At 41.3% G+C, this 10,331-nt stretch overlaps 1 protein-coding gene across 2 annotated transcripts; it reads left to right on the forward strand.

Annotated features, from left to right (window-relative positions):
• On the forward strand, positions 1–9,596 carry VGLL1 (vestigial like family member 1). Of its 2 annotated transcripts, none has more exons than XM_069014978.1 (6): positions 1–689; positions 3,247–3,310; positions 3,885–4,114; positions 4,696–5,115; positions 7,193–7,252; positions 7,900–9,596. In XM_069014978.1, exons 3-6 carry the CDS (start codon positions 3,904–3,906, stop codon positions 7,938–7,940), a joined length of 732 nt encoding a protein of 243 aa, XP_068871079.1. In that variant the 5' UTR covers positions 1–689; positions 3,247–3,310; positions 3,885–3,903; the 3' UTR covers positions 7,941–9,596. The 2 variants fall into 2 exon arrangements, with proteins under 2 accessions (XP_068871079.1, XP_068871080.1); XM_069014979.1 differs by having other exon boundaries at positions 4,699–5,115.
• Positions 9,597–10,331: the final 735 nt, after the last annotated feature.

Genomic DNA, 10,331 nt, shown 5'->3' on the forward strand with positions numbered 1-10,331 from the left:
ATCGTGCTCTCCAGCTTTCTGGGTGAGTAAACAAACTCCTAAGGTACTCTATAAAGACATAATGCAAACTCTTTCCTGCTACAGCCCTTACAGAACAAGAATTTTTTTTTCCCTGTGGTTATTAAAACAGATCCAGCAAAGAAAAGAGAGAAAATTGGTTATCCAGTTTATCTGGGTTGGAAACAGGTCATCTTTTCCTCACAGGTGTTTGTAGTTACCAACTTAATAGTAAATATTCTGTAACATGGCATAGGAAAAGTCCTTTATCATCCTGGCCAAGTTTGGTTCTCTGCCATAACTTGTTTATCATCTTACTCCAAACTTTTCCGAAGTTTCACATTGTCTTCTTTATTGTGTACACATTGTCATAAAAAAAAAAAAGCCAAACAAACCTAAACCTACTTACAGTCCTATTTTCCTCATTCCTGAAACCTCCTAACCTGGTTGACTCGTTGGAGTGCATTTCATGCATTCTTAGCAGATAGGCTGAAGGAAACGCCTCGTTCTGCGCAGCTGGAGGCTAGAAAGTGTGGGGAGTTCATGAATGTGGCTTGTCTTCTGCTGCAGTCACTGCAGTGCACTCAGAGCTGGCCGGGCCCAGGAAGGATCCCGACCTGCTGGACACAACATGAGTGTCCCACATCTGGAAAATCTGACTGGTGTGACACTGCTGCTGACAGTGAGTTAAGGTAGGAGAACTCACCAACTTCTTCAAATGTTCCCTTATTTGAGGGATAACTTGATGAGAGGGAATGCCTGCTTGTTAAATTGTGGCTTAATACTAGGGAAGTGGGAATTTTTTTTGTTTTTTAAACTGGTTTAAGCTACATGAAATCCAGAATGAAGAGTTCCCTGTCAGATGCTCCAGTGATGGGAAATCAATACTTGCTGGCAAGGGTGGGGAATGTGAAAAACATTGTAAAGTATTAGCTCTTGTGGTGAGCTGTCAACAGCCACCACTCTTAAGCCTGTGTTGACCATGGGTCCTTGTCCACCTGAGGGAGAAATAACTTGGACAAATACTTGCACTATTTTGCCACTATTAACCCATTCTGAGAGTAGTGTGATATGAGCTGGGTCCATTTCGTCCTGAGCTCCACTTCTACTCTATTTTGACAATGGTTTGTGGCAGACACAAGTTGGATTTCTGCCTTTTGCAGACTTTCTGCTGGATGATGGAATAATAGGAAGTTCAGGTAATGAAGACTACAGTGCTCCAAATTTAGGTCCTGTCTCCTGGGACATTTAGAATCTTTATGTGCATATGATCACTGAGAGGACTAAGATGTAACCTACGTTATACCCAGCCTACTTTTGGCTACTTGTTGGAAGGCACAAGAGGTTTTTAAGGGAAACAGTGGAAAAGAGATATAGGGCCTTTTTTTGTTTAAAATATATTATTTTTCCAGCGTTGTAATTGGTCATAGTCATACAAGCTGCTGCACGTGAATAAACTATGCTAAGGAGCCCAGAATTAATGTCAGGAGCCAGTTACGCATGTTAACAAAGTGGTACAAAGACACAATGGCTTGTACTGAGTGAAGAACAGGAAAAGTGATCCTCTGGGCCAGCACTAATGCTTTCTAAATTGTATGTTGATGTGTAGCGCTGGAGCAGAGTAGGAAGAGCTGCTTTGCTTCTTGCTGTCAATATGACTCCTTGTCCTTTCTCAGGCCATCTGCTTGCTCATGTCTTTGCCCAGCTTTCACTCCTTGGGTTGGAATTTTCAATGCCAAGTGTTGGCCCCCAGCTGAGCAACCGTAAAGTTCCTTAACCTCAACAGCAGGATGCTTTCTAAAACAATACTGGGAAAATCCAGTGTCTCTTCCCATGCTCAAAGTCCTTCCAGCTGGGTGGCTGGGTTGTGCTAGTTCCTGCTTCCCCTCATGGGCCTTGGGAAGGTGGCTGTAAATTGGGAAGAAGTGTTTTTTGGTTTTAAGTTTTCCGTGTCTGGGAAAACTGGGTCAGTTTTAAAGTTGTGAAAGACTGTCTTCTGAATCAGATGACTCTGAGAGTGTGGCCTTGCAGTCCTATTCCCACTGCTGTGTTTAGGTGAATCTAGGAGGATGGAACTGCAGCAAAGCAATAGAAATCCTGAGATAAGGACTAACGACCTCTCGAGTTTGGACATGAGTTGGCAGGAGTAACTCTTGGTGACAGGAGATACCGGTTGGCTGAGCAAGTAACCATGAAGCAGGGAGAACTGAACAGAGAACATGGTGGAGGGAGATGGAGGTAACAAGCAAAGCTAGACATGGAAGCAAGTAATAAACATGGACAAGATGTTTGTAGGTGAAGGCTTAAGCATTAAAATGGGGATAGATTATGGCTTGATAACCTTCATCCTCATATTTCTTAATATCTGGATACTTGTTTTACAGCCTGAACAGTTTTTTTTCATGTGTAAGAAAATTCTGAGAAACCATTTGAAGGCACTCTTCACAGGCACCTTCAGAGTATCCTTTGAGACACAAATTAGTGCAATGCTAATTGGAAAGCTCCTGAGGACAGGGAGATTTATGACTAGGAAAGAAGTCAGATAAATGTGTTGAACTAGGTTAAGCAGTGTTGTGTATTGCAGGGTTAGTTGCATGGAAATACATATCTAATGATTCATGAGGTTTTGTGCAGTACAACTGGCTATTGGCTAAAGGTTTCCCTGATGTCTGAAAAATAACAGCTTTCCTTTTGCTACCAAGGTAAATCAATTATGCTGTGCAGTGTCATGAGCTGACAATGAGACTGGAAAATTGAATAGAAACAGCAGGCACTTCACTGCATTTGTAACCTGAGCCTTGCTAAATATGATTTTGATTAGAGCAGGACTTGTGAGCTCTGGCTGGGAACTTGCTCCCTTGCAGCCAGAAGCGGTACAAATGCATGAAAACAATGCTTCTCCAGGGCAAGCAGTGACATTCCTTGTCTTACTCTTACCATATCTGGCAGCAGAGATTTTTAAAGAGAACAAAAAGGAGTCTTATAGTCTTCTGTTGACTTCCTGCAAACTATTTTAGTGGAGTTCCTGCCTTGAACCTGTAAATTCTGGTTGACCCAGAGTGTGTGTTTTAGTCTTGCTCCAAAGTTTTAAGCAGCTGGCAGACCCACCATGTTCCTACTAACTTGTTTCAAACAAGAAAAGGTTATTTCTTTTGTTGTTTGGTTTTTGGGTGTTTTTTGGTTTTTTTAACTTGAATTTGCCATGATTTAAATTTCCAATAATTTAATCTGAATGTCTTTTTCTAACAGGTTAAGCAACTAATTACTCTTAGAAGACTTTTTGTTTTGGAGATCTGTGCTGACAGTGGTCAAGGTACTTCAGACTTTACCTTATCTAAAATTATTATTTTCAGTTTTAATGTAGTATAGTGGGGTTTGGGGTTTTTGTTGGTCTTGTTTTATTTGTTTTGGGTTTTTTTCACTCTATCATTATGTTTTTTGAGCAATACAAAAATCAGAATTGGACAAAACATCTTGATAAGTTCACCCTGAACTTCATTCAGGGATTGTGCCACCTCTGAATTATTTTTTTAAGTGTTTCAGTTCTTCCAGCACAGTTCATCATGAGGGAACATTTGCACAGTACTTGGTCCTAAGCCCAAAATTATAAAGTCAGGGTGAGAAATGACAGCTGGTGCATAGATGTGCCCATTATGCCCAAGTATTTCATTTTAGAAGTATCTCATAAGGAAATCAGGAAAGAAGAGGTGCATGGAAAAAGCAGAAACACAGAGAATCTAATCCTACTAGTAAGTGTTCTTCTGGCCCCTACCATTTTGGGATGAAGCTGGGCTCACCACTCACTAGGCACTTGAAGTTGAATATTGTCTCTTTGACCTGTCTGGTTTTTTTGGGGTTTTTTGTTTGTTTGTTTGTTTGTTTTGCAGGGACTGTTGGTCATAGAAAATGGAAGAAACAAGGAAGCTCTCCTCAAAGCTGAGTAAAAGCAAAGAGCCTGTGAAAACAGAATGGGGATCTCAGAGCGTCGTGTTCACCTATTTCCAAGGGGACATTAACAGCATGGTAGATGAACATTTTTCTAGAGCTCTCAGCAATGCCAAGAACCCCCAAGATCTGAGCACAAAGCACAAGGGTGCGACCGTTGTCCTGAAAAACGGTGAGTTCCTTTCCATATGTGAGCCTGGTGGTGGATGGGGATGACTGGCTTTCATTAAGGAATTTAAGATCCATTGAGCTTAAATTTGGAATTGTGTGCAAACAGAAGGCAAGAAAATCATGCTTGTAAAGCCCTAGGTTATGTAGCTGGGACTTCCTGGGAAAATCCCTGTGATTGCTGGAGTGATTCCCAAGCTTTACACGGGCCTGTTGGCAGGACTAAGTCATCATTTTCCAGCCAAGTTTCTCCATCACTGCTGGAAGCAATAAGTGCATTATGACTTATATTTTCATGAAGATAAGTTATTTGTCCAAGCTTGCAACTGTCAAAAACCTGCTGAAGTTGGTGGCTGTGTAGTACACATTTAGTACTTACTAGAAACTTTGATGTTGGTAGTTTAATCTGCTTTTAGTATGAATTTGTGGTTGATGTTTAAGATAAGCAGCACTAAAGTGATTATATATTTCTGTAAAAATGAATATGCCATCTGGTAGCATTCCCTTAGAAGTCCACTGGAATTTGCCTTGGGAAAAAAAGTAAGAATTTATGAGACTTCCGATGCTTTTTTTTCTCTTTTTAAGTAGACAGCATGTCTCCCCATCAGTGGAATTTCTCTTCACATTGCTACAAACCATATCCGTCATCTTCTGCAACAAGCATGGCAAATTCTGCTCTGAATTTTTCTGCTGCTGGTGTGGTAGGCCAGTGCCAGCCATCATCTCTGCAGAGTCGTCCAGCTCAACCTGCAGATTTATGGCCCTTCCCTCCAATTGGAACTCCCAGTGTCACCAGTTCAGTGTATCCTCACACCCTCCCTGACCTGCATGTGGCCGATGAGCCGATCTCTGACAGGAAATACAGTTCTCTTCTTGGCCTTCTGCAACAGGAAAGATGCTTAGCATCCATGCAAGAATGCACCATGAAGCAACACTCAAGTTCTTCTTGTTTGACTGGACCTGCCAGGTTACAAAATATGAGTCAAAGTTCAGCTTCTGGGGGAGGTAAGAAAATAACTTACTATCACTTTATTCTTTAATGGCATCTGATGTAAAGTGACATCTGTTCCTAAGCTTCTCAAGCTGGATCCAACTTCAGGCAAACTCACAGAAATCTTTTACAGTAGATAACCCTGACATGTACTGTGGTACTTGAGATCAATTAGCCGTATAGTATGGGTTAATCAAAAAACGTGCATTGCCTACTCACACAATATTTTACCTTCTGGCTTACATTGGGGAGGTATTTTAAGTGAATATAAGCATTATTCAGTGCTATCACGATCTCTAATACCCATGGGTATTAGGTGTGGTGTGTACCACACGCCCCCCTCATTGGGACCAGAAAGGGGTGGCCAGGAAAGATCCCTGAGCAGCCTCTCTCACTGTGCAGGCTGTTAATTATGTTCTGAATACAGGATGGGAAACTGCAGCCCTTACCATCATGGCCAGGGTTTTTTCTCCCTCCCAGTCTGTCTGTAGCTGGAATGATGAGGGTACAGGGGCTGGTGGACCAGCCTTGCCTTGCGTCCTGGCTAAGAGCTCCCTGCCATGAGGCACTGCTGCCCTGCCTGCCAAAGGCTGTGTCTGCTCCCTGCAGATTTCTCAGAGCTAATGAAATTCATAGAGTGATGATTGTTGCTTGTTTATTATCCATAATTACTAGGAATCCCAATACTAGGTACTACCAGCACACAGCAGAAAGATACCTGAAGTTCATTTATATCCCCACAGAGTCTAGATCTGCTGGATAAAATTGCTCCCTTGTGAGTAATTCTGCCCTTGAGAAGCTCTCTGGGGTCAGACTTCCTGGCCAAAGCACTGATGCCTGTTGGGGTACATCTGCATTGCTGTTCCAGGCATTCCCCAGTCAGGCAGCTCAACACTGGTCTCCAAGAAAAAGGGTTGTGGAAGTGCTTAGGGAATCTGCTGAAAAAATACAGTGCATCCTACCTGGTGCTTCTAGACAAAAAAGATCAGGCATGTGAAGAAGCAATCCTGAGGCTTAGGTTTCAAAAAATAAGCAGCTGTGAAATATCTCCTGGTTACCCGGTTTCGAAACTGCATCAGCAGGACTTTGGCAGAATGTGGGCTAAAGACTGCCTGCAGAAACAAACATGGGTTTATCTACAGTTTATCTATTTTGAGGATACAACGGAGCTATGTTGCTATGAGGACCCTGACTGTAGGTGTTTTGTTAACTTATTGCTGCTAGAATGTCTAATGCCTGTCTGTGTCTGTGCATGGTAAAGGGAGAGTGTCTGTATCTTCAGCTGGAATGCAAACTTTCTGCTCATGGTATATGAGCAGAGGTTTTGTGTATGTGTTGCACAGGCACTCACCCTAGACTTTGTGTAGCTAATGAAGGAGAGTTTAATTAAAGACACTCTCTGAACTGGGATTTCATTTAAGAACAAGGTAAGGTGCCCTCTTCCCCCAAGGGGGCAATGTGAGCCTATCAATGCTTGGGAGCCCCAGGAACTGACTCATTCAGAAAAAGAGGTATTTCATGAAATTAGTTTTGTGTTGAAAACAGGGAAACACTGCTAAAAACAGTGGACTTTTTTTCCCAAAAATTCAGGAAGAAAATGAGTGAGGAAAAAATTAAAAAGGAAATTAAAGAGCTCAGTATTCCCCAGCTATTACCGATTAAAGTCTTTGCTTTCAGGATGTATACAGGGCTTTTCTGAATATTCGGGAGCCTCTAAACACCACACATGTAACACTATCCTTGTGATTATCAAACAACCCAACAAGGATCGATAAGAAATGGCTGGTCCGTGTTCACAGGAAGTCTTTGGCAAATCCCTAGGATGTGTGCATTTAGTTTGGCTGTAGGAGTCCCTGTTTCTTGGCTCTATCTGTTAAATATACTTCTTGCTCTGTGTCATGTTTAAGAACAGCTGATATTTATATTTCTGGAAGTGTATGTTGCTGTGCCAGACAGCACAGAGCTCCTCAGCACCTGTGCTATAGGCTGGGCTGCAAAAGCACAAGGTTTCTTTAGTAACTGTCTACTTTTAGCTCTGTGCTGAATCTCTGCTCATCGCTGGTATTTTTAGGTTGTTTTTTTTTTTTTAAGAGAGGAAAGCAAGCTCTTACCAAGGCTCAGAAAATCCCAGTGTAAGTCATGCCACTGCAGGTGAGTAAAGAAACCAGCAGGTTTGGAACAAATCAGACAGCAGCCTTGCTTATGCATGCAGAATTAAAGATGCTTCCTTGTTTGCTTCCAGACTGTATTTCAAAAGCTTGTTTTTCCCCCAGATAGAACCACCACCCCCCATAACTACATTAACAAAGAAGAAGAAAAACATTACATTATATTAAAATGAGATACTTTTTTTTTTTTTTTTTTTTAACCCCATCTACCTTAGTTTCTGTGCTTATACCATCAGGCTGCCATTTCACAATGCGTGTTTTGCGCTCACTGTCCAAGTTTCAGATCCCAGAAAGATAGAACAGCCCTTGCATTGTACCTCAAGCACTCATGTGGTAACACCGCTGCAGTTTGCACCAACAAACCCACCATACTGCTGGGTGAGTTGTTCTAAGAAATTATTCCCAAAGCATTCAGGCTTCCATATTTTTATTGGTCTCTTGAGACTGGTCATACCCCATGTTGGTTCTTTGATGCGCAGTGTTTTGCAGATACTTTGAATGGGTCCTTCTGGTTATTCTAGTAAGGGCTCTTTTGCACCAGACCCAAAGGTGCAATTTTGTTTGCGCAACATCTTAAGAGATTGTGAGGACTGTGCTGTTTGACTGTCCTGATGCTGCTGTGTCTTTCAGGTATTCAGATTCATGACAGAAGACGAGATTTGTACTTCTAGCAACTGGATGTTTCTACTTTGTTGTGAAAGAGAAAGTTATTTCTGTGAACTTTTATTATTTGCAACTGTGAATCAAGATGAAATGAACTGCAGCTATCTATCCTGTGTTTTTCTCTCAGCTGGAAGAATACATGTACTATTTACTGTTTGGGGAATGACAAAATAATCCTTTTCTATACAGTAAATAATTTCTAATGTTTGTGGTATTAACCTGACAGTATGTTTGTTGTGGTGATATATTGTCTATCTAAGGCTTTTCATGCAGCCCTCTTGAAAGGATTCCTGCACTTTTTAATCTTTGTGTTTATACATTTACTATCTCCTGATAAGAAGCACAATTCTTATCAATGCAGCTGATAACCGATAAGTGCAGGGATGCAGTTAGCATAAATTTAATGCTTCAGCTTCTTAGCTTGATTTGATATCTCAGTATTGTTTAAAATAGTCTTAGACCACTTGTGAGAGACTTCAACCACAGGCTAGTAAAGCACATTATTTTATTTATGTTTTGAAAGTGCAGCAATTTGAAACCATACCTGCCTTCAGGGATCCCAGGGATACTCTTCAGAAATTATATAATATGCTTGTGCCTGAAGGCTCTGTTTTGCTGTCTCACTAATGTATAATCATCCTCTAGAAAGCACTGAATTCACAGTAGCTCTGAGAGGAAACCTGGATTCTCACTGAGTACAATTAAAATACCATTCAGCAAAAAGCTGTAGGTAGGACTCTTCTATTTTCCCAGCCTCTCTGCAGGTGTAAATAAACTCTTTGGGTTTATTTTTTCCTTCTCCATTTGTTATACATTAATATAATATAATGGAGCATGATTAGCATTTTCTGACAGCTCTATGCAGTTGCTTAAGGCAATTTGACCTCTGAGATCACAGAGCTTGTGATTTTATAGAACAAATCCAGAGCTGGTATAAGTGTTTGTGACTGTTGCACCAGATATCTCTGCTGCCACTGCTCCAGTTGTAACACCTTGTGTAATTTTATAAATAATGTGAGTTTAGTAACATCAGGTGTTTATGGTACTAATTTACAAACTGAGATTTTAAAAAGAAATTTTTTTTAATTTTACAAGTCTGCTCTAGAAGTTACCTGCTCTAGATCAATCTGAGATCACAAGATTTAGTTAAAATTCTCTTTTAACTAAATTAATAAAAGATACACCAATATCCTGTCTCCCTATAGATGAGCACTGGAAAAAACCCCACTCTTTTTTAATATTTCTACAAAAATACCTTTCTTCTCTTTTAAGAGTACTTCTCCAAGTAGTTTTCTTTTGTCATCCCAAATCACTTGATTCCCTGATTTTTAAGGCTACACTGTAATATAGTCTGACTTCCTCTATGGGCCAAAGCCAAGATTTCCAAGCTGTGCTCTGTACATCTGTCTTACTGGCATGTGCTATAAATCTAGTGAATTATAATTCTATAGCTTCAAAATATTGAAATATTTTTTTTTCTTCCTCTTCCATCCCTTCCAAAGAAAAATGCTTATGTAATTTCTGTGCAAGGTCTGAGAAGACAGTAGATTTAAATGCTCTTAAATGTAGTGCTTCCTTGAACAACTTGGTTCTGGGCATGTTACAGCTGGGAAATATTCAAGACGACTTATAGAGTCTTTGGTGCTGGTGAATCAGCCAAGTGGGTTTGGACACTGGGGGGGGAAAAAAACCATTGTTTTTAAATGCGTGTCCCTTATTGCAAGAACATGAGGCATCTGCCTTGACAGGGTAACGCTGTGAGCCGTTGCTGCAAGGTTTGTGTCCTCAGTGTCCAGCTGTCTGGCAGACCTGGAGAAAGGGAGCAAGTGTCCAAGTAGCCCAAAGGTCCCTGGACCCCTTGGCCGTGCAGGCTCCACACCAGGCACACAGATGCTTGCTCTCCTCCCTGGCTTTTAGAGGAATGAGGAATGGAATATAAGGCTGTGGCACAGAGGCTCTGCTACTTTGGCATTTTGTCTTGCACCACCACAGCACCATGCACCAGAGTGTGCCTGCGTTTATGGCATCTCACTGCTCTTCTGCAATAACCATAGTTAACCCATTGCTCCAATTTACCTCTAATGTTTTAGTATAATAGAGTTTTGAACATTTCACAGAAGTTCTCTACAGCAGGTAGGCTTTTATTTATATGTGTATGGATTAAAACAATATAGGTACACATATATGCTCCTCTAAAATATTGTTTGTCCAGAGTGGAGTGTTTCTTGCTCTCCAGCCCAGGCTGTTGCTGTATTCCTGTGCTGTCCTGCTGTCGTCACGTTCCAGTGACTGTCTTCATTCCCATTCAGTGCGTACTCTCCTTCCTGGGAAGGACTTGGCAGCTGGGACACTGCATCCAGCAGCTGCCATCTGGTACTTCCCACAGTTATTTTCCATGC

This window comes from Aphelocoma coerulescens, chromosome 4A (assembly GCF_041296385.1).
Source record: "Aphelocoma coerulescens isolate FSJ_1873_10779 chromosome 4A, UR_Acoe_1.0, whole genome shotgun sequence".
NCBI classification, from domain to species: domain Eukaryota; kingdom Metazoa; phylum Chordata; class Aves; order Passeriformes; family Corvidae; genus Aphelocoma; species Aphelocoma coerulescens.

What these genes read in the sequence shown, in the direction of transcription:
- VGLL1 (XM_069014978.1), top strand. Translation starts at nt 3,904, where the DNA reads ATGGAAGAAACAAGGAAGCTCTCCTCAAAGCTGAGTAAAAGCAAAGAG. An exon ending in AAGTTCAGCTTCTGGGGGAG is followed by an intron (nt 5,116 to 7,192) that starts GTAAGAAAATAA and finishes TTTTTTTTTAAG; the next exon opens with AGAGGAAAGCAAGCTCTTAC. An exon ending in TGTAAGTCATGCCACTGCAG is followed by an intron (nt 7,253 to 7,899) that starts GTGAGTAAAGAA and finishes TGTGTCTTTCAG; the next exon opens with GTATTCAGATTCATGACAGA.